The 24,022-nt window shown below is 34.9% G+C and overlaps 4 protein-coding genes across 9 annotated transcripts; 2 read left to right on the top strand and 2 right to left on the bottom strand.

Annotated features, from left to right (window-relative positions):
• Window positions 1-737: 737 nt before the first annotated feature.
• Window positions 738-2,224, bottom strand: LOC108360357 (protein lifeguard 1-like). Its single transcript, XM_017612648.1, has 3 exons — window positions 2,092-2,224; window positions 1,784-2,032; window positions 738-1,709 (listed from the first exon to the last, which is right to left on the bottom strand). Exons 1-3 carry the CDS (start codon window positions 2,185-2,187, stop codon window positions 1,350-1,352), a joined length of 705 nt encoding a protein of 234 aa, XP_017468137.1. The 5' UTR covers window positions 2,188-2,224; the 3' UTR covers window positions 738-1,349.
• A 6,920-nt stretch (window positions 2,225-9,144) lies between these two features.
• Balat (Beta-alanine transporter) lies at window positions 9,145-12,059 on the top strand. 2 transcript variants are annotated; one of them, XM_017611593.1, is made up of 5 exons: window positions 9,145-9,958; window positions 10,056-10,357; window positions 10,415-10,673; window positions 10,729-11,537; window positions 11,597-12,059. In XM_017611593.1, the coding sequence occupies exons 1-5, from the start codon at window positions 9,856-9,858 to the stop codon at window positions 11,912-11,914; spliced, it is 1,791 nt and encodes a 596-aa protein (XP_017467082.1). In that variant the 5' UTR covers window positions 9,145-9,855; the 3' UTR covers window positions 11,915-12,059. The 2 variants fall into 2 exon arrangements, with proteins under 2 accessions (XP_017467082.1, XP_017467023.1); XM_017611534.1 differs by having other exon boundaries at window positions 9,148-9,958; window positions 10,039-10,357; window positions 11,597-12,056.
• Window positions 12,060-14,745: 2,686 nt separating this feature from the next.
• Window positions 14,746-16,496, top strand: LOC108359699 (threonylcarbamoyladenosine tRNA methylthiotransferase). The gene has a single exon (XM_017611700.1). The coding sequence runs from the start codon at window positions 14,782-14,784 to the stop codon at window positions 16,453-16,455; it is 1,674 nt and encodes a 557-aa protein (XP_017467189.1). The 5' UTR covers window positions 14,746-14,781; the 3' UTR covers window positions 16,456-16,496.
• Window positions 16,497-16,649: 153 nt separating this feature from the next.
• Window positions 16,650-23,193, bottom strand: l(2)k01209 (uridine-cytidine kinase-like lethal (2) k01209). Of its 5 annotated transcripts, none has more exons than XM_017611213.1 (10): window positions 23,053-23,166; window positions 22,608-22,909; window positions 22,190-22,538; window positions 18,707-19,029; window positions 18,465-18,571; window positions 18,228-18,398; window positions 18,017-18,153; window positions 17,614-17,800; window positions 17,283-17,532; window positions 16,650-17,202 (listed from the first exon to the last, which is right to left on the bottom strand). In XM_017611213.1, exons 3-10 carry the CDS (start codon window positions 22,417-22,419, stop codon window positions 16,739-16,741), a joined length of 1,869 nt encoding a protein of 622 aa, XP_017466702.1. In that variant the 5' UTR covers window positions 22,420-22,538; window positions 22,608-22,909; window positions 23,053-23,166; the 3' UTR covers window positions 16,650-16,738. The 5 variants fall into 5 exon arrangements, with proteins under 5 accessions (XP_017466702.1, XP_017466769.1, XP_017466625.1 ...); XM_017611280.1 differs by having other exon boundaries at window positions 22,608-22,843; window positions 23,053-23,127; XM_017611136.1 differs by lacking the exon at window positions 22,608-22,909 and having other exon boundaries at window positions 22,190-22,432; window positions 23,053-23,193.
• Window positions 23,194-24,022: the final 829 nt, after the last annotated feature.

A 24,022-nucleotide genomic window follows, 5' to 3' on the forward strand; every position in this document is an offset into this window, starting at 1 on the left:
AAGTAAGTATAACTTTCTGGGGTATTAATTTTATGTGTAACTTCTTTGCCTGCTGAATAAACATATTTTTTGGAAGGTTAAGTTGCGATGTGATTTTCTTAACTGCTGAACACTTCTTTTATGTCATAGAGTTCTCGGAAACGGCTCTAACGATTTTGATAAAATTTTGTATACAAATAATGTTTTAGATTTTAAGGTTATCTCCGAGAAGACTCGTATAAGGTTGCCCCACCTATTCGAAATTAGTTAAAAATTAATTGAAACATGATAATATGGGTATCAAACGGAAGGTATTTTAAAGGTTTCTAATTCAAAAATATTTTCCTAGGGTTGCCACCTATTTTGAATCGCATATTTATTTTTTTATTTTTTTAAGGTAAAATATTACTATTCGTGGGTACCACGAGAAGGTTCCTAAACAATGCTTCCCCTATATACAAAATGTTTTCCCTTAGGATAATAGTGTAAGGTTTCCACTTATTTTCGATTCTACTAAATTTATCTAAAACATCGCAATATGGATATCAAATGAAAGGTATTATTGAGAACTTTGGTCCAGCGTTGCCAGGTTGACGTTTTTAACGTCATTTGGACGTTTTTTGTATCCTGTTGACGTTTGGACGTTTTTTGTGTAAAAAATTACGTTTTTAACTGACCAGTAATTTCTCTAAATCTTGTAAGTAGAACTGATTTTGAATTATTTTCTTAATAAATCTTTACAAGCTTTGTTTTTTGCAGCAGCAGCTTCAAAAAATATTTATTCTTTGGACACAGATGACTTAACCCTTATTTAAGCATAAAGAAAATGACACAAATGACACGCATGGGGCCCCTTATTGAAAATGTAATGAACGTAAAAATGCTGAAATATTGGTATGTTCCTGTAAAAAGAAAATAAGCATTTTCCAAAGCAAACTCTTTTAACGAGCAAAATCAATTTTTTGATTAATCATATTTCAAGTAATTCGATTAATCATAGTTTTGAATAAACAAAATCTTGATGACTTGAGTAATTTATTGCCCGAATATTTGATTAACCAACTTGCTCGAGTAATCGACGGCCGAGTGGAAGATCGACCTATCTTGGCAGCTAAATAGTTCGAAAACGCTCTGTCTCAGAAACCTTTTCAGGAACGCCCTATCTCATCTCAGAATTTGGTTCAAAAATGCCCTATCTCAACTGAAAATATATTAAAAATATTTTGAGATACATGAAATAATATTATATTATTTGATGTTATGTAGCAAATAAGTTTTGTAAATAAAAAATCTTTATTAAATATCTATATGTTTGTATGAAGCCATTGGCGATCGTTTTTTCCAAATTCATCTAAATCATTTCCGTTTCTTCAGTTATCTACGAAACCCATTAAGGTAAGGATGTATATGAATATTGTAATAATATCAATGTAAATACTGAGCGCTGCAAATATATAGTCCTCTGGACTGATCGCGAATTTATGTTTGCCGCCCATCATTAATTGTATATCGAAGATTAAGTAGATGGAAAAGATGAGAATTCCAAGAGAACAATAAACTATGATTAGCACACGCGAAGGAAAAAACATTGCCACAATGCCGATTATAAGCAAAATAATAGAAGCAACCAGAAGAAAGGCCCAACAGGCGGTAAAGTCAATAGATGTTTGCAAGGCGAAGATGGTGAGCGCAAGAACAACGATCGTTGTTATGCCAATGGAGTATAGGACCTGCGATAGAAAGTTGTGGAAATGTAAGGATAGTTATGAATATGAATTTCAAAAACAAACCCCGACTTACTAACCGTATCAGGTGCATATCTGATGGCAATGCAACCTAGTAAAAATGATTCAGCCATAGTGAAGAGAATAAGAAGTATGAAGTTAATGGGATAACTGCGGCGCACTCCTTCGCAGCAGGCAATCGGTAACATTGTAACCAGAACTGCAGCTAACGCTACCCACATAAGCGAAGGATTTTGAACTACAAAGTCTTGAATGGCATCAATGTAGACGAATGCGAAGAGGACGGCAAGGGTTAAGGCGAGCTGGGCCTGAAAGTGGTTTAACATGAATGTAGATTAATCACTACCGCGATTACTTGCCACCTTACCGCAATAATGGCGAAGACCTTCGAGATGAATGCATGACGCACGTATCTGTCATCGAAATCTTCAATGTTTAAGCTTTCCACGTCGCGTTTAAGCATTTTTTAATATTTTTTGTAAGTTAGCTTCTGGCTGGTAGCTTTTTTTTTTTTGAAGGAAAAATTTGCAAAAAAGTAAACAAATATATATTTAAAAAATTGACGTTGTATGTAACTATTCGTTATGTACCAGCATAGTTTCCAGCGTTTGGAAAGTATCGACTTTTTGGCTCTGAAAAAGTGAATAAATGCTTAGTTCCTGGAAAAAAACGAATATGTGCAGGGTTTCATGTGCTTATGTCCAACTTTAAATAACTAGTTTTTTACGCACTTTTTACCATTCAATAGTCATATTTTTGGTCGAAATGTGTTGATAAATTTTATATATTCAGTAAATAACCGAAATATAACAATATTTTTTTTAAGTTACTTCCTTATTCTTTATAAAAGGATGGAAAATGTCCATACTTCAAATAAAAAACAATTACGGCTATTTAAACCCGGTATAAGTTTATGCCCAGTTTGAAATTGCTTAAAGTTTCAATCGGTAATTAAATTACGAAAAAAAATATTCCCTGTTGTTTTAATTACTAAAAATGTATGCCCAGTTTTTAAATAAGCAAACATTTATGTATATTTATGAAAACACCCTCGATATTTAGGAGATTCCTCTTTGTGCCTCCTTGGACTTAGTGGGGGCTTTTGATAATACTGCTTATGGATCTGCTTTAGGGTGGTACTTCAAATATCAACATCACGCGGAATGCCTTTAATTAGTTCTGCGCTCAAAATAAAGACATCCACAAAAATTACAAAATTAAAGAAAAAAATAATTTAATTTAAAAGTTGCTACCATGGTTTGAAAACATTTTTTTTTTTAATCAAGAAAATTCGTCAAAATTTTCACTTAGCTATGACTGAGCGAGCTTATGAATTCATATGAATAAATTTCAATAATATTTTAGATTTACCAGATTTCAATTCAAAATTTTGTAAAAAAAACGTCAAACCCTGGTGGCGACCGCCCAAAAAATTGTTTCAAATTTTGAAATTTCCATAGATGCCTTTATTTTGTACATACAACGATATAAATGTAAAATATATCCATATAACATTTAGATATTGATATTTAAGTACCACCCTAATCTACATATCTCAGGGGTCTTGGGCCAAAGAGGCATAGACCTCTCTACTGTTGGGTGGTTCGAGACCAAGCTTCATGAGCGCGATTTAAAATCCTTAGGCAACAGTTCCGTGAACACAGGTAAGTAAGTGTTCTTTCTTCATTGCTCTAGTCTCTCGTGATGCATTTCCTCTTAAGGGCCGTTTTCCCCATCTCTGGTTAAGAGTAACCAAAGGTTAAACATATTTACGGACGTTACTGTCTCCATGCATATAACATTGTGTCGGTAATGTTGGTAACAATGTTTAACTGGAGATTAGTGTTAACCAGAGATAGTGAAAACGGCCCTTAGGGCCGGTTTTTCAATGTTCACCAGTACATCATAATCGACGATTTCGACATCATGCATATCACATGTGATCGATAAAGCAGTTTTTGTATTTAACCGGAGCTTCTACCTCCGATTTGTGCTAATCAGACATTAAACAACCGGCCCTTAGTAAAGTACTGGAAGGTGGTTACGAAGCTGTTGATTAAGTTTTCCAAGGCAATAGAAATATTATCGTGTCCAAATTTTATATAAATTACACAAAAATTGAGCATTTTACGGCACAAAATTGTTGAAAAATTTTGCTAATTTTTTCATTACAAAAATACTCGAAAGCCGCTCGAATGATTTTGTTTTTGTTTTCTTTAATTAAAAATTCAAGTTTTTTCCTTTCGTTTGGTAAATGGGAAGTATTGGTTGATATCTTCTAGGTATGTTTATTTGATTCAAATATATGGGTATAAATGATTTTCCATACAAAATCACTTCGTCATCATTTTCAAGCACATGCATGCGCTGGAAGTGTGAGAAGGAGACAAAAAGTATGTGTGTGTACTTCGGCATTTGAGTAACAGATGGCACAGCTCCGGAAAAATATGTATAACCTAATCGCAGCATATGTTCATATATCATACCTAGATCTAAAGTGAGCTACCTCAAAATTCATAGAGGGAAATTTAACTGCTTGTGGATCGTACAGATTGAACGCAATTAATACAAGAACAAGCATAACAGTAGTTTTTCAACTAATGTATTTAATCATGAAAAAAAAAATATTGCCATTAATTGAATGTAAGCGCTATGAATTGATTTATGCAAAAAAAGTCACACAAATTTGTTTCAGTTGATCGCACTTTAGATCTAGTTGTGCGATATGTTGATTGGAGTTAATGTGATCAGTTTCTCCTTTAGTATTCTACGTATGTACATACACATATATGTCCATATGGAAGTACATAATCATATCATCAGATCTGTAACGTTAGTTCGATTTTAAAAAAATAGGTATCAAACTAAAAGCCTTGGCCTATAGATATGCACTATATTTTTTTAAGGGTTGCCCCCTGATAAATAATTAAATACAAATTATTTATAAGTTAAATCCATTACTACAATATAGGTTTTATTTCTCTATTATATGTAGGAGGGTTGCCACCTATTTACAAAGATAAATTCAATGTATAGAGTAGGTAAAATGAGTTACTACAATATGAATACCAATCAAAATAGCTTTGAAAAACTGTATTCTAAACTACATGTGAGAGAGTTGCCACTTTATTCAACTTCAATTATAAGAATTAGGTAATTTGAACATGTGTCGCAATACGGGTGTCATATAAAAAAGAATAAAAAGGTTTTAGCTTGAAATAATTTTAAACAACGTTGCTCCCCGTTTACAAAAACAAGTTCAATCTTAAATTAAGCGATTAGAAAATTGTCAGTCGAAAGAGATTGTGCTTTGAAAATATTTAAAAGAGAGTCGCCACCTGTTTACAAAGTTAAATTCAATGTAATGAATTACTTCAATATGGATAACTATCGAAACTGCTTTGAAGATATTTTATTTCTGAACTACATGTAGGAGGTTTGCCACCTTTTCAAATTTCATCTTGAATTAAAGGAATCAGATGATGTTAATATGCAACACAATACGGGTGTCAGATGTTTTATTTTAAAATACACCTGTAGCAGAGTTGCCACACGTTTTTTAATTTAAATGCAACTTGAATTAAGGGAATTATATAATTTTAATATGTATGTATATTTGAGTGTCACACGCAAAAGGTTTGACAAGGTTTTATTTTACAAATATTTTTAATATTCAATATTCTTCCATCTGTTTAAAAAGCTTAACTTATTTAAATTAAACGGAAGTTATTGTATGAAATGTTAAAACTTGGGTGACAAACGAAAGAGTATTAGGAAATATTTTTCTTGAACATTAAGAAAATAAAAAGCGCTGCCACATGTTGAAAATATGGGTAGCATTTGAAATGGGTTTAAAATTTTTAACCTGAATGTGCTCTTATTATTTTTACGTATTCTACGTTTAAGTTTAGCGGATGTAGATCCGACACAGCCCGCAGGTCAGGACGGAGGCGCTCGGCTGATCGTTTTTAGTCGAACTCTGTGCATTTCAACTCTAAATTAAAAGAATGGCCATACCTTATGGTTGTCCGTCCTCAAACGCGGGATCCCGCGCCATTTTTGTGGGATCAGAAATGAGGGATTACATATGCGGGATTTGCGGAAAAAACAGAAAAAATTAATTAGCCGATTGCAAGTTGTGAACGTGCTCGCCAAAATGTTTGTCGTGCATGGCTGTTTTAAATATACATCATTTTATAACCCAGTAGATAGTTTCAGGAGTTAAAAGCTCTTCCGAAAGGTCTTCCTGAGAGTCAGGAGGCCTTCCAATCTACATTGCTTTCTCCTTTCTTTTTTGTATGGACTGTCATCAATTGAAAGACTTCTTCTTTCGCTACCCATAGAAGGCCTTCAGGAAGGGCTTTTAGAGGACGTCCTTCAGAAGGCCTTTTGGAGGAGTTCATTGAGTTTCGCAATGTGTTTTGAGGTTAGAAGCAAATCCTGACGTTATGGAGCATAACGAGGTTCAGATTCGTCTTCAGCGACCCCAGAAACATATATGTAAAACACCTGATCTTGTATTATTAACCTTTCATCGATTTTTTTTTTGTGGTCCTGCGAAATTTATTAAAATTTGAAAACGTTCGCCTTTATAACTAGCTTAAACTTTGTTCACTTACCGATTTATGGACACATTATTCAAGTCTAGAACAGTCCGTTTGTATCGATAAATAAGTGTGCCAACGGAAAATTGACTTTTTTCTTTCGGATGCTAAATTTCGAATACTCATAACCAGGGAACGGATTTTTAGGACCTAAAAACCTATAAAAAAGGCAAAATAAAGTAAAGAGCGAAATACACCACACAAGCGGCTTGTCAAACATTCTTCAAACCTACTTGTCCCATTTCGCCATACACCATGCAAACATGACTCGTTCAAGCAAAGAATTTTAGTTTTCTTCCAGTTCGCAATGTTAAATATTATGGTTTTCTTTCATTTTCCTCTCTTACGTCCTTACTCGGTGAAAATTTCGTTGCGAATGAGGCGATTTTGCTATACACAACGCAAGCGGTTTGATCAAACATCAACATGGCGGCCAGAAAATCAAAAAATTTTGATTTTTGCTCAAATTTCCCTCAAGCGGTTTGTCAAACCTTCAAACACCCCCATACACAGCACAAATGGCTTGAAGCAAAGGGAAATTTCGCTTGGTTTGTCAAACCGCTTGTGTGGTGTATTTCGCTCTTAACGAAATAGGCTGGAAAAGGCAAAATAAAATAGCGAAAAAGGCAGGAAAAGGCACTAGGTATTGGCGAAAAAGGCAAAAAAGGCAAAACAAAATAGCGAAAAAGGCAGGAAAAGGCAAAAAAAAGGTAATGCAAAAAAAGCAAAATAAGGCACTAAAAAAAGACAGAAAATACGAAGAACAATCAAAAAATATATTTATTTTAGAAATGCTTATATTACAAGTAAAAAGAGAAAAACTATGAATTAGTTTCATTATATGAAAAATTTGTACTTTAAGGGCCGGTTACTCAATGTCTGGTTAACGCTAATCTCCCGTTAAACATAGTTATCGATGTTACCGACTCCCTGTTGTATGCATGTCGATAACGATGTTTTACCGCAGATTAGTGTTAACCAGACATTGAGTAACCGGCCCTGAATCTTTGACTATTTTATCCTTTCGAGTTTCTAAGGGCCGGTTACTCAATGTCTGGTTAACACTAATCTGCGGTTAAACATCGTTATCGACGTCTACGACTCCATGCATACAACAGGGAGTCGGTAACGTCGATAACTATGTTTAACCGGGGATTAGCGTTAACCAGACATTGAGTAACCGGTTCTTACTCATAAAACTTTAATCTGTATAGTTGTAGTAACATTGAACCACAAGATGCATTTTGAAGTTTTCTGGCAGCATTTTCATTCGATTTTCGCGAAGAAAAGCCTTGAATGTACTAAATGTGCGCTCGACGTAAGTTGATACAAGTGGAGCCCAATTTAAATATGGATCGTTTGAAACGTTCATATTATCAGGAACAAGGGCGCTTTCCTCGCACTTTACAATTTTATCCACACCCCTTATTGTCTTCAAGCCTACGTTAGCTGAGAAAACGGCTTTGAATTTTTTCAACACCAATTTGGCAAGAGGTCCCTGCGCTTCTATAAGCCGCATAAGCATGTGTATATTTTTTAATCTTAAAAAAACAATTTTAAATGCTATAATCACTTTTCTAAAGGTAGAAAATGCAAAAAAAAAGGCAAATATCTTAAAAAAGGCAAAAAAAAGGCAAATATCTTTAAAAAGGCAACTTCAAATGTGTATATATGGAATCAGGGAAAGCTAAATCGTGGACATTCTTAATCGAATATACTCTATCTCTTTAGCAGAAAAAAAGGCAATTTCCATAAAATCCGTTCCCTGCTCATAACTCTGGTGTAATTTTCAAGAGTATGCTATGAAGAAAAATGTATATATTTCTTTAACGCCATTTTTCAAATATTAAACAGTAAAAAGGTTACGCGGAAAAAGAGGAAAGCTTAGTTACATTTCAATAATCCAGAATCACTTATGTTTTAGCTAGTTTTGGGATTACAGCAAGCGGGTATTGTTTCAGATTGAATAAAACATTACAGTAACTCTTATTATAGGTCCATTCTTTTGCAACCGAGCTACAAAAGAACACCCGCTTAAATGACGAAATACACGCAAAGCAACAACACAAACTCGGCTATTTATCCGAGTTCAGCCAGGTAGGTTAAAACATACGCGACCTGAAGAGTAGTGTTGTTAAATGAAAACTGCTCTATTGTAAACTATTAATGGTAGAGTGGAGAGGGAAATTTTTGTTTACGTATACACATGATTTATATTTTAAAAATGCAGCTTGTGATTTATTTTCTTTTGAAAACTACCCAATAATATATAGCGATTTTGACCATATACCTACGAAACTATGCACAATCACCAAAATGAAAAGTTCCTGATTGTGCAATAAAATAAGATCGAATTTAAAAAATGGAACTTTAAAGACTTTATCATTCCTTCGGAAATATTATCAAAAAACCAATCTTATTAAAAGTAAATACGTAGATTTTCTAAATCAAATCGTCTTTTTTATATATCAATTTTGAATTTAACTGTCTAGAGGAAATAATATAATTTTAATTTCAGTCCCGCTAATCCCGCAAGCTTGCGGGATTGGATTACCTAATTGTAGTAGTAGTAGTGTAGTGTAGTATCAGGAATTCGTCTACCAAGTCATTATTTGCATTTAGTGTCTTGAACTGATAGTATCTTAGGCTTTCCGGGTTATTAACTTATCAAAGGGTACAGCGGATCCTCTAGGTCGCGACATATCTGGTTTTTGGTTGCACCCGATCATTTAACTTACTAATTACTTAATAATCAATTCTGGATTTATTTAATTTTAATGCTTAAAAAGCTAAAACAGTTATTTTCAGCGCAATATAGCGAGTATTTTGGAAATTAATTTAATGGAAGGATTCATGCCTCAAAAAAAAATAATAATTGGAGGAGGAACTCGGGTAAACATAAACAAACCAAAATGTGAGCGTCCAATATCTATCTTTGTTCTTCTTTATGATCATCCAGCCAATAAATCTTAAACACTACATAGATCCAATATTTCACTAGTTCAAAAAAGAACCCCGATATAGCTAGCATTCTACCAGTCCCTTTATGTGTCATCCCATTTTTACCACAGGGTATATATTCATCTATTTGCACATGCGGAAAACTATGTGGTCTTTAGGTATCCCATTGAGACGGAGACCTTGCTAACGCTAGGGTAGCCAATTAATTAAACAGGCTACTGCCCATAATATAATTATGCCCAATTGAATTTGCAAATCAAAACAGCTACATACTACATTCTCAGTCGACAAAGCAGAAACAGAATCCATCATTGCGCTATAGAGATTTTACTCGTAGCTGCAGCTAAATGCATACAAATGTGCTAAATTATTTTTTATTTGGGGTAGCCTTTGATGAATGTTGGTTCCACTAATTTTGGCTGTGTCGCGCGCGTTCAGTTCCAAGTGGGCTCTTGCGTCGCGCAGTTTTTTGCTTCGTTGCGAACGCTTTAAATATATCTACAGCTTATAAAGGAGTTATGAATATTCTTTCAGCCGTCTAATTATCCTACCATCCATGGATTTCGATGAAGTACTTAAAGAGGTCGGATCCTTTGGTTTGTACCAGAAAATTATTATTTGTTCGGTGCTATTACCTGCAGCGTTGCCTTGTGCCTTCCACGCCTACAGGTGAATTTGATGCTTAGTCGGCCGATTATATTTTCGAATCCATATATCATACGAGTATTAACTATAATTAAAACCCATAGTCAATTATTTATCGCAGCAACGCCGAAGCATTGGTGTCGTGTGCCCGAATTGGAACCATGGGCGCAGGACTATGGTGCGCTGGTGAAAAACCTAAGCATACCTTTGAGCATGGTGAACAGCAGCGTTGAGTATGCCAGCTGCGCGATGTACAACCGCAATTACTCGGATATTGTGCGATATATGGAGTACCGCACCCCTATAGAGTTGCAACAAGATAAGGTCTGGCAAATCGGCAATCCAGGACGTACCCCAGTTCTGAGCTGCCAACATGGCTGGTATTATGATCGCTCAATGTACAGCAGCACAGTGGTTACAGAGGTAAGATAGAGTTTGTGCTTCGTAGGCGCTTTTCTCAACCTCGCATTTTTGTTTTAGTGGAATCTTGTATGCGACCAAAGCTTTTTGGTTACGCTGGCTTTGGTTCTGTTTGGCGTTGCTGGCTTGATCGGCAACTACGTCTTCGGCTATCTGCAGGATAAGTGGGGACGTCGACCCTCCTTTTATGTTTATCTTCTTATAGAAATTGTCGCATGCGCAGCTAGTGCCTTCGCATGGAACTACTATTCCTGGTTGGGTATGCGTTTTGTTGTGGGTCTCACCGTGCCGGCCATACTCGCAAGTCCTTATGTCCTTGGTAAGCTGTTGCATACACAACACCTTCACTTTGGTCTCATTCTCCCTTCGTGTAGCTATTGAACTGGTTGGTCCTGAGCGTCGCGTCTTTTGCACGATAGTCTCAAATATTGCTTACTCATGCGGACTGGTACTACTCGCAGGCATAGTGTATCTAATAAGGGATTGGCGCTTTCTCACACTGACCGTATCTTTGCCACTGCTGCTGCTTTTCTCTTGCTATTTCGTGCTACCGGAATCGCCGCGTTGGCTGCTCGCAGTGGGTAAAACACGACAGGCGGCACGAGTTTTGAAAACCATTGCGCGTGTTAATGGCCACAACATCCCACCAGATTTCGTAAAAATCGTGCACCAAAAATTACAGCAGGCCGAAGCGGCAATGGGAAAAGAGACAGAGACATCTTATGGTATCTTGGATTTATTTCGCACCACAAACATGCGTCGTAAAACATTGATTATAACGCTAATTTGGTTTGCGAACACCAGCGTCTATGTGGGACTGAGCTATTATGCGCCAGCTTTGGGTGGTGATGAAATATGGAACTTCTTTCTCGCTGGCGTTGTTGAGCTACCTACCTACATTATGCTATGGCCAGGCTTAAGCTACTTCGGCCGACGTTGGATACTTTGCATATCTATGTTGGTGGGGGGTGTGGCATGTGTTTTGACATTGCTGTACGATGAACAGCCAGAGATAATGCTGCTACTCTACTGCATCGGTAAGATGGGCATTTCGTCGGCATTCGTAGTGCTACCATTACTCGCTTCCGAACTCTATCCGACTGTGGTGCGTGGCTTGGGCATGAGCTTCAGTTCGGTGGTCGCGATGATCGGACCCATAGTCATACCAATTATTAATCACATGGCAAGTAGTTGAACTTAATTCATTCCATAACCTAATTCTAAATAAGATTACTTATTCAGGGTCAGCGCATGCTTGTGCTGCCGCTAATAATAATGGGCGCGCTATTAATTATCGGCGGCTTTGCTAGCCTTTTCCTGCCGGAGACACGTGGCAAAAATTTACCACAAACCATTGAAGAGGGTGAATCGGTGCCGTTGAAATATTTCAATTGCTGTTGCTGTTGTTGCTGCACAAAGACACCGCGCAGTCCCGACTTGAATAACTCAGCACTGATTGCTAAATATAAGCGACAGCGTGAACGAGAGCAATTTGGACGGGGACGAGGGCAGCCAATGACGGTTTGTAGCATTTGCAAAAATGAAATTAAAGAGACGTGAGAGTTTTCATTGTAGGATTAGTGCACAGCTATTGTATAATATATGTATTTATCTATTTAGAAATTACGGTTGAGAGTTTAAAATATTCAAACATTGAGAGTTTTTGTGCCAAAAATTGTTAAAAAAAAAATTAAATTAGTTAACAATAAAACAAGTTTACATTTTTCGGTAAAGTTTTTACGCAAATGCTTGCGGGGTAAGTAGAAATGAATTTAAGTACGGTACGATCTTTTCTGAGACGATGCATGGCATATCACTGGTAGGTATTCTTCATGTGATATATAATCTTCTTTTCACGCAGAGAGCAGGTTTGAACTTTCTTCACGCGACATAAACATTAGGGGGGAATGATGGATCACTTGAAAACTTATTTTTCCATTCTGCATTACCCTCGAAAGATACTCGCTAAATGCTCGAAATATTTTTTTATTATTTTTGAACTGATTAGGCCTTATCAGTGTGGCTTTACAGGACACGAAAGTCTTTCAACTCGAACAACTTTCTTGAAAGCACTTTTCTGGCGAAAGACTAATTGAAGGATCTGCTAACGAGGAGGTCTTAGCGTTATTCTAAGAACATATTTATATTTTTTTTAGAAGAATAAAACCTTAAAATTAATGAAAATTTAATTAAAAGAGAAGAAACTTAATTTTAAAAAATTTACTCCTAATAAAATAAGTTTCTAAAAATTAACTTAGCAACGCGTTGGCTTTCCATTAAACAAATGTTTTTCTTTAAAACAATGAAATCTAAAAACTAAATTTATAAAAAGAAAACACAATGTAAAATAAGTCCCTAAAAATTAAATGAAAATAAATTATATATATATTTTACTTTTAAATACATATGCACATAGTAATCAAATTAAAAAAATATATGTACATATGTAATAATAACTTCCTAAAATGTACTAAAATTAATTAAAAAAAATCGTTTTAAAGCACTAAAATCCAAGAATTAAAATAAATTCGAATTTAGGAAAGAAAAACATTTAAATTTCTAAAAATTAAATGAAATTTAAAAAAATTATTTTTCTTTCAAAAACAAGAAATTCTAAAAATTAGAGAAAATTAAATTGAAAAAGAACATAAAGTAAGTCTTTAAAAATTCAGTGAAATTAAAAGAAATATATATATTTATATTTTTAAAATATGTATTAAATGAAAATTAAATTTAAAAAAGAAAAAATAATTTAATAACAAAAACAGAAAAAAATATGTGTACATATGTAAGTATCTAAAACTAAATGAAATTTAAAAAAATACTTTTCTTTCAAAAACCAGAAATTCCAAAAATTAAAAGAAAATTAAATTAAAAAAGATAAATAAAATAAGTCCCTAAAAATCCAAGTAAAATTAAAAGAAATATTTATCTTTTTGAAATATGTAATATAATTTTAAAATTTAAAGAAAATTTAATTTAAAAAATTTAATTGAAGAAAATAAGTTCCTAAAAGTTAATCACATTAAATGAAATATATTTCATTTTTAAAGCAATAAAATAAGACATTTAAAAAAAAAACATTAATAAAAGAAGAAGAAAAATAGATTCCTAAAAATTAAATGAATTTTAATCAATATATATATATATTTTAAAAATAAACTTTCCAAAATTAAAAGAAAATTAAATTAAAAAAGGAGATAAAATAAGTTCCTAAAAAACCATGCAAACTTAATAGAAATATTTATCTTTTTAAAATATGTAATATTTTTAAATTTGAAGAAAATTAAATTTAAAAAACAAATAAACAATAAACTTTAAACATTAAACAAAATAAAAAAAATACTTTTTTTCAAATACGAGAAATTCTAAAAATTAAAAGAAAATTAAATTTAAAAAGAAGATAAAAGAAGTCCCTAAAAAAACAAGTAAACTTAATAGAAATATATATCTTTTTAAAATATGTAATATTTTTAAATTTAAAGAAAATTAAAATTAAAAAATTTAATTGAAGAAAAAAGTGCCCAAAAGTTAAGTAAAAACATTAAATGAAATATATTTCATTTCTAAAGCAATAAAATAGACATTTAAAAATAAAAAATTAATTAGAAAAGAAGAAGAAGAAGATATAATATATTCAACAATTTATATTGAGCTCTAAAATTCCCCTATTTTCAAACAGCTCCCAATAGGTCTGTGGGAGGGGTTGGGGGGCAGGGTTGACTTTTCATAAAGCGGCGTCAATCCTCTTTCGATTAGGGGGGATTTGTGGGGCCCACACCGCCGCCCCTCCGCCCCCACCCCTAAATCCTTGTACAAATTGCTAATCACTGGGTAGCCCCAGTTATGTCGCACAGAAAGCAGAATTCTACGTAGTAAGGGTTGTAATCCCAAAGCGCGGCCCAAGGCCGCCTACGCAGAAAGGTGTTCTCTGCAAAAGGTGTTCAGCCCCCCTTCTTCGGACGCAATTTGTTTTTTCCTTGCAAAAAATCTAAAATTCCCCTATTTTCAAACAGCTCCCCAGAGGACTGTGGGAGGGGTTGGGGGGAGGGGTGACTTTTCATAAAGCGGCGACAATCCTCTTTCAATTAGGGGGATTTGTGGGGCCGACACCCCTTCCCCCTCCGCCCCCACCACTAAATCGTTGTACAAATAGCTAAACATTTCCCAAGTAGTTTTAAAGAGCTTTATAAATTGACGTTTTTATACATGTTTCAGTTTATAAACCATTTATAAAGCAACTTTTTTTTATGAATAAGGCCATTATAACGCAGAATACAATGCTATCAATTGGCACAGCCCATTATATGAAGAGCCCCACTAAGTTGTTTATCGATAATTTATAGACTAAAGTGTAATAACGATGACTTTTATAACATCAATATATCACATCTCTATGAAAACATCACACATGGTAAAACGCTCCAATGTTGGATTTACCTGAAAATAACATCGAAGATATCGAGGATCTCATCTGCGAAGACGATGTGAAACCTCGTGATCGCTATAAAAATAAAAAGAATGTGTCCGTTCGGCCCAAGAAGCGCGCAACAGTAGTTGGCAGCGATGCAGATATGCACGCATCGGAGCGGCAATTGCCAGAGAGGAAAATTTACGAGAGCGTTATCCCTGGAACCCAGACCGTATATGTGAAAACATGGGGCTGTGCACACAACAACTCTGATTCGGAATATATGGCTGGACAACTTTCTGCATTTGGCTACAAGCTAACAGACAACAAAGAAAATGCCGATCTTTGGTTACTCAACAGCTGTACAGTGAAAAACCCCTCTGAGGATACCTTCCGAAATGAAATTCAATCTGGTATGTCTAATGGAAAACATGTCGTTGTAGCAGGATGTGTACCACAAGGCGCACCGAAGTCCGATTACCTACGTGGCCTGTCGGTAATTGGTGTTCAGCAAATAGATCGCGTAGTTGAAGTGGTAGAAGAAACGTTGAAGGGTCACAGCGTACGCCTCTTGCAGAATAAAAAAGAGCAAGGTAAACGTGTAGCCGGTGCGCGTTTAGCGCTGCCAAAAGTGCGTAAGAATCCTTTAATCGAAATTATACCAATCAACACTGGTTGTCTTAACCAGTGCACTTACTGTAAAACAAAGCATGCTCGTGGTGATTTGGCCAGCTACCCGCCCCAGGAGATTGTAGAACGTGCGAAACAAGCTTTCACTGAAGGATGCTGCGAAATTTGGTTGACATCAGAAGATACTGGCGCATACGGAAGAGACATTGGCACTTCACTGCCAGAACTGTTGTGGCAACTGGTTGAAGTCATACCTGAACATTGTATGCTGCGAGTAGGCATGACAAACCCACCTTACATATTAGAACATCTGGAGGAAATTGCAAAGGTGCTAAATCATCCAAGGGTATACGCTTTTCTTCATGTACCAGTCCAAAGTGGCAGCGACTCGGTATTGGGCGACATGAAACGTGAATATTGTCGAAGCGAATTTGAACATGTCGTTGACTTCCTTCGTGTGCGGGTACCCGGTATCACCATAGCCACTGACATAATTTGTGGTTTCCCAACCGAAACGGAGGCAGACTTCGAAGAGACAATGACAATGTGCGCCAAATATCGTTTTCCTAGCCTTTTTATAAACCAATTCTTTCCACGACCCGGTACGCCCGCGGCCAAAATGCAACGAATACCAGCACATTTGGTAAAGAAACGGACTAAGCAGCTGACGGATTTATTTAATAGCTATTCGCCATATTATGGTCGCGTGGGTGAGGAATACACAGTGTTAGTAACAGAAATATCACACGACAAGCAACACTATGTTGGACATAATAAGAGATACGAACAAATTTTGCTACCTATGCGGGAAAATCTACTGGGCACCGCGGTTCGCGTACGCATTACAGGTTCCAGTAAATTTAGTATGATTGCAGAAATCATTGACAACGAATCTGATTGGACACGTTGTACCGTAAAACCAGAACGAAATGGCCATATTAAAAATGGTAAGATCAATACAGAAAGTGATAAAGAGGACCTTGTAGGAAAGTACGTTGGTTTTGGGTTAATATTAATATTTATCGCTTTAATGTTACAGATGTTGATGAAGTTTTTGTAGTATTTATACGACAATAAAGTGGTGGCACTGTAAACTACATACTTATTGTCTTTGTTCTTAACTAATTCTTGTTTAAGTTTCCCAAAACATGCATAGTTGAGGGTGGAACTTGAACATAGGCATAATCAGCCATAACGCGCCTTCCATGCAATACAAAACCAATATTCGCCCTCCATGTGATCACGCTTAATATCTTCTGTGCCTTGTGGTGAAAGAAGCACTTTAGATTTTAAATATTTTATTTATTTTTCTCAAATTATTTTAAGTTACTTAAGCTAAATGGCTAAAGATAGTCATCAGACGGTTCGGTGCCAAAATAGCGATCACCGAAATTACCAATGCCGGGTATCACGTAAAATTTATCATTCACCTCGGGATCTAGTGCTGACGTCACAATCCTCACTTTAGGGAAGGCATACGCAATTGAATGCACTCCAATTTCAGCCATCAGCAAAGAAGCCAATATTATATTCTCTTCCGGCACATCATGATCCAGCAAAATACGCAAAGCCATCATAGCAGCAGCACCAGTAGCCACTGTGGCGTCCATTAGTATTACTTTATAATCTTTAATATCCTTCGGAAACCGCAAATAGTATAACTCGGGCTCGCCAGTATTTTGATTGGTTTGTATAAGAATCTTGCCGATGCGTATGTCTTTGCAAACATCACAAATTGCCTGCTCCATTGTTTCACCGGCACGCAAAATGGATACGCCACATATTTTTCGAGAACCCATGCGCTTACCTTAAAAATGAAATATACAAGTTAATAGATCCAAACTACGTACAAAGTGCTAGAGAATGCGTTCAACATTTTCGATTTACCTTCATAGAGCACCCCTTGTGGTGTTTCGACGGTTGTTGTTTTGAATGGAAAAAGACTCAATGCATATTCGATGACCAAACGTATGAGACGTTTTGAATAGAATATGAATTCGTCCCTGGAAGTACCGCGACAGCGTATAAAAGTGTGCAACCCTTTAATTTGTGGTGTCGGTGGCAGTAGGTGTAGCGAGTCGGGCATAGGTTGATCCTTATAGGAATTCACTAAGGTTTCACGTAATTTAAAGCCACGCTACATTAAAACCAAGAAAAAAAAGAACAATATACGGGGAAAAAGTAAATAATGCTTCCAGAAAAAGACAAGAAGACTAACCAGTTGCAGCTGAGTATGTACGTGTTGTACAATTAGATGTATGGCTACTTTATTTTCGCCACCGCGTGGGACAATGATATCGGCATGTGCCATTGTGGGGGCAATATAATTGGCATATGAAGGCTTCACCATGGTCAAATACTGCTTAAGTACACCACTGAGATCGCGACCACGTTGTGAAATGTCCCTATAAAGTAAATATACATATCGAGCTTTAAAATATAGGAATTTACTAAATAAAAGTTTTAAAAAGAAAAAAAGGTTCTCAGAATAGTCATGTCCCGAAGAGGCATCTGTGATCATAATTTGATTTTAATTTTGGGAATGGAAATTCATTAGATCAACACAAATTGTATGATATTATTTTTTCATTATATTTAATTTTATTATACGGCTTACTTACCTTTTGAGACGCCTTGCCAAACGTATATCTGCATCGGTGTCAACAAACACCTTCATATCTAAAAGTTTAAGTACTTCCGTGCTGTGAAATGCTAAAATACCCTCAAATATTATGACATTTGCGCCATACATAGTTTTCTGCATAATAGAGCAAATGATTTGTTAAACAAAATACACTTCCACTCAAAGACGAAAAATTGCATCAAACTCACAGTCTTTGATTCGCGTGAATGTGTTACAAAATTATAGATGGGCACTTCCACCATGCGTCCTTCTTTTAGCTTTGTCAACACCTCCACCAATAAGTCTATATCAAAAGCGTCTGGGTGATCGAAATTATATTCGTTCAATAACGCCTGTTCGTGCTGTTTCTCAGTTAATATCTGTTAAATAAAAAATAAAACTATTAATGAACGCTAAGAAATAAATTACTCAAAATTTCAATTTACCTTATAAAAACAGTCCATGGAGAGCAGTGTTACCCATGGTACACTAAGACTCTCGATAATTTTTTGTGCAACTGTAGTTTTGCCCGATGCGCTTCCACCGCAAACGCCTGCGTAACGTATAAATTTCTTGTGTCAAATTTAATTCATATCAATTTTAAGATTATTTACAACTAGGCTATCGCTTTACAGTCATTGTTTTGTACATATGTGTGTATATATATGCAGCGCACTCATAAACTTACCAATAACAAATGGTTCCACTTGCTGGCCGGCGCAATTATACCATGGTGGACGCCCAGCTGTATATATTGTGCGATTATTGGAGCGTATGATACATTCGGCTGGATTAGCGGTGGTCGATTGACTGTTCACCGATGTGGTGCGTTGTCGACGTGCCGGACGTGTTGGTGTAGTGGTACGTGCGGGCGACTCCAACGAATTCGATGAGACAACGCGACCGGGCACAGTGGTGGGTGATGCCGGGCAACAGTAGTCCCCATTGCCAATATCTACATATAGATTTGGATCGATATAAAGTTGCTCGGTCAAGTCTGGACGATCATCACTAAAAATGAGAAAGATATAAATAAATTTGTGTAATGGGCGGTACAAACTTTCCTGATTTGTATATACATATGTATGTAATTTTAACATACAAATAAAAGGCCCCGAATGAAATATTTCGAAAATACGTTTTTTTTATGTAGTCCATTAGCTTGCTTTAAAATAAACATATCGCTATAATAAAATTTTAGATATTGCTTAAAAATATGAATTAACTACTTTAGAACATCTCCCGTAAAATTTCAGAAACATCATTAAAGGCCTTTTTTATGATGGCAGACGACTTTGACAATACATTAAACTTTTATAGAAGCTTTTTTATATAGATAGAATACCAACACCAACAGTTATGAAAATGATCCTGACTTAATGTTATTATTAAAGCCATTAGCTCAAAAATTTACCCAAGCACACATTCACAAACATGTACATTTATACTTGAGTAGAGAGGCGCGGGGCTTAATATTTAATTACAATCCTGACTGACCACCCCGACATTCAATTTGTACTACATATGTATGTACATATCGTTACCTTAATTACAAAGACCCTAACCAAAAACTTGTTTGTTTTAAGGAGAAGCAAAAAAAAAACATTATAAAAATTGCATCAGGTAGGGCTCTTTAAAAATTTGCATGTAACTACGTTGTTTTTCGTACTAACAATTGCAATTTTTATTTTTTATTTTAGTATATACTACCAAAATCTGTGAAACACGCAGTTTCGAAAAAAGTGTTGGTTAAGGCCTTTGTGAATTAAGGTAACGATATGAATATTCCATACACATTATGTACATCCATTGCGATATAGTTTGAAATTATTTTGTATACAACGCATTATTTACTATATTGATTACGTAGGTATGCACAAATTTTTTAAGGCATTTTGTTTTAAATTTTTTTTTTTTTTTTTGCATATACATAGAAATCGTACTTTATTTGGTTTGAATTTGTTTCTACTCCTATTGCATTACCCTATAATTTTTATCCGATATTCGCATGTAAACAAGTAAATTTAAAAACAAAGAAATATAGGTCACTGACTCGTCCGTGTGAGTCAGCTCTTTTATCTGAACACCCATGCTAAAATCTATACATAAGTATGTATGTATTATGTATGTATATTCATATCAATTTATGTAGATTAGACTGCATCACCAAAAAAAAGTTGCGTTCCTAAACAAAGTTGGTTTTCATCCAAGATAAATATTAAGATGAGCCGGACCGATCTGAAAATACCACAAATATTGAGTTTTTTATGAATAAAAATACTTAGAGAACTTTTCAAAAAATTTCCCTCAGATGACAAAACAGTTCAAGCCTCCAAAATTAGGTATCAGTTTTATAGCCCATTCAATTTTAGTACGTAAAAGTGCACATTTCAAAGCGCTAGAAAATCGCGTTGATTTTTAATAATTATTTTCTGACGGTGCTAGGCATTTTCCTCCATATAAAAGTAATTGTCGACCATACTTTATAAACCTACATTTTTTCTAAAAATTCTGAATAACTGCACACTCGAAAATTTTCTAGAAATTCTGAATAAAGATTTTGAAATTTGTATGAGCTTTATACAAATTGATTTATATGGCTTAAATTACAGAATGAACTATATTTTCATAAAAAAATAATGACAAAAATATTTCCATTAAAATAATAGTGAATAGTATATTTAAACAAGGTGTACACTAACATTTGACACCGACTGTGTATGTACTTGAAAACGATGCCGTGCCCACAAATACGTAATTTGCATCAATTTAGCCAATTGAAAAGTTTTAACACACATAGTACATGTGTATTTATTTTCGATACGTTACAGACGAGTAACTTGGTATGTGACCACCACAAAGTTAGTCTTTGGTTCGATTGCATATACGAGTGTAAAAATTGAAGAAACAGTTTGACCAAACATCCCCGTGGGAAACTGAGTGAAAATTCTACAAATGTGACTTTGAATTCAAATTGAATGGGCTTGTAATTAGCTCGGAAGCAAATTACAGAACCTTCCTTATTACATTTTAAGATTTGTTTTCCTATAAAGTCATTACCAAATATTCCATTTTCCGACAGGGTTACTCAATTAAGTATATTCATACATGTGTAGTTTATATGCAATTTAATTGTATGCAATTTTAGAAGAAAAATTTAATTGTATAGCACACATATATAGTATGTAAAGTATTTATGTAAATAACAAATGGATGACTAAGTTTATTTGCCGGCCTATACGACAACAGCGGCGTGTTCACTCACATGTGCTTCGGCGGTCTTTCGTAGTTCATACATATATACATAAGTTTATATGTACTTATTTATAGATATGGCCCAAAGAAAATTCGTCAGCTGTCTATGATCGAGTACGAGCAATGGAACACATGAAATGCGGCGCAAGCCACAAAACATGCATGTGGATATTTATTTTTTTTATAACCTCACTACATATTTATGGACCCATTTGTATATGAAGTTTTTTGTTCGTGAACTGATTTACCTAGACGGAAACGCGTTATCTTGCCATGCAAGGCTATCGGATAAACTTTAATGCAGAAAAATTATCCATAAGCACAACACTTGACTATGTATCCACATATAAAAGATACATACCTACTGAAAGCATCGACACGTGTACAGAGATCACTTAAAAATTATTTTTCTAATCTACTATGTAGATACGATATCTCAACAAACAAAAAATATAGCGACTGCGCACGTAAAAATGAAAAATAATGTTTTATAAGCTGATAAGAACCAAAGATTATGAGTAAATAAACATGCAATATTATAAAAAAATGCATTGTAATGTAAATATCTAAAGGGAAGGTATAAATTATCATAAGGAATCTTTTACAAGAAAAGGAAGGAATAAGGTCCAAGGAATAAATGAAGACAAACATACATATATATGTATGTCTGAACATATTTATATGCTACTAATAGCTGCGTTCCAGATGCTTCACGATTTGCTGGTTTTTACAGGAAGTCGTTCCCGGGAGCCAACTTCCATAAGGTTTTTGAATAGCGAAAAAAACTTACAGTTAAACGTACAAATCGTGAAGCGCCTGGAAGGCAACTAACCTAAGATGCGTTTAATAGTAACTATAAATGATTTTAGAGATAGGGTATCAGAGGGCAAATATGGTGAAATGTATAAAAAATTACATGAGACTACCAATGCCACTATCGGCTGTGCACGATAAATGCGATGATGTTGACGAAGATGACGATGACGACGTAGGTGATTTAGTAATTGATGCTGAAGATAAAATTACTGACGATAATTTTTTCAATGGCTGTTCGTTGCTAGACATCTTTGAGTTGCTGCCAATTTTCTTCGCGATATCACTATTGCAGGCTAATCCATTATGTGCCACAGTCACTTTTCCGCTCATGTTGTTTGAATTTCTTTAGGGAAGGATGTGTCGCGTTAAATATTCATCTACTTTAATGGAGAAACCTTCAGTACACAGTGCAAAGCAACTCAAACAATATTGCACAATGTGGAAGATATCTGGAGAAAAATGAAGATTTTAATTGTTGTTTATAAACTTAAAAGCAGTTATGCGTATTTTCAACTGACCGTCCCTTCATGTATTGAACACAGAAATTAATTTTTCTTCACTTTCAAAATAGAAATTTAACAAAGGTTAAATGAACACGCCGCGTGTTGCACCGTCTGAATGGCAGTTTTACTGATTGCACATTTATCTTCGTACAGGAACTCGTGTACCTCAACGTGAAATGTAAGCAGCATACGGGAATCAAAATTTTACGCTTTCATTGTTGGTTCTGCTTTTATTACATTCCTGTTTTATACTTAAAAAAATATATATACTGGTGAGCCACCGAATCTTTTATTGCGCATTCATTGGCTATGCTTTGCTGAAAAGCGACATCAATTAAATAAATAAAAAAAAACAAGACAGTAATTATAGGTGCACGATTTTCACATATGTATACTTTGGGATTTCTGATCGCGTTATTAAATAGCAAACATGTTCACCAACTTCATTACTTGCAATTACCTATCGGAGCTGGCTGAGCTGGAAGGGTAGAATTTAACTTGTTTTCCCTGCGTGGACGATGATACCGACATTTCTTTCTACAATTCGGCAAAGATAAAAATTCGGCAGCCGGACGATTCTACACGGAATAAATAGAATGACACGATATGAGTAAATACAAGCACATCTCAATACTTATCGTTCGTTTACAAGTAATTTTGGTATCGATACTTTTGAACCAAGTACTGAGTAGGAAGAAAATTTTTTGATTTTTGGCTGTGTCTACGTCAAATTTCTTTGCTGAAAAACGAACGAAAAATTAAACGAAAACCAAAAACTATTATTTTCAGCCACATTAAACACACCATTAAGGTAAAATTATTGATTAAACGTGCTGTCATGTTGAATAAACGTTTCATGCATTGCCGCAACTGATAAAATTCGACCAAATCTCAACTTTTGGGGCATATGCGGCAAAACAACAACCGTTTGTTTGCGGCAACGGTTTAGAATCAGGCAATATTTAAAAAGAATTTTTCACCATCGCATAAACAGTGAGTTAGGTATTTGCAAATTATTTTTATGGGCAAATAGCTTACGTATAAACGTAATATTAGTTAAGTAAAAAATGCATAAAAAAAACGTTCTTTCAAATTCATTAAAAATTGTTTAGAAATTACCCAACAGATATTGTGGTGAACGTTCGAAAATAATCTTCGATATTCAATATGAGCGTCGAGTAAATGAGCTCAATTACTTCAATTCTGTCATAACCATAAAAAAAAACAAAAACTCGAGAAAAACAGCTTTAAAGTTTTGAATTTAAATATACACTTACTTAGGTCTTTTTTTATGCGGTATATGCGTTCCTTAGAGAGCCGCATAAAAATAAAAAATCCGATTAAAAAAGTTCTTTACGTTCACACAAAAACAGGGGATGCGTTCCACTATTTTCAAAAACCGCATAAATTCAGATATTCCATGTAAAAGA

This window comes from Rhagoletis zephyria, unplaced genomic scaffold, assembly GCF_001687245.7.
Source record: "Rhagoletis zephyria isolate East Lansing unplaced genomic scaffold, Rhagoletis_zephyria_1.1 Rzeph_scaffold_00001, whole genome shotgun sequence".
Lineage (NCBI taxonomy): Eukaryota > Metazoa > Arthropoda > Insecta > Diptera > Tephritidae > Rhagoletis > Rhagoletis zephyria.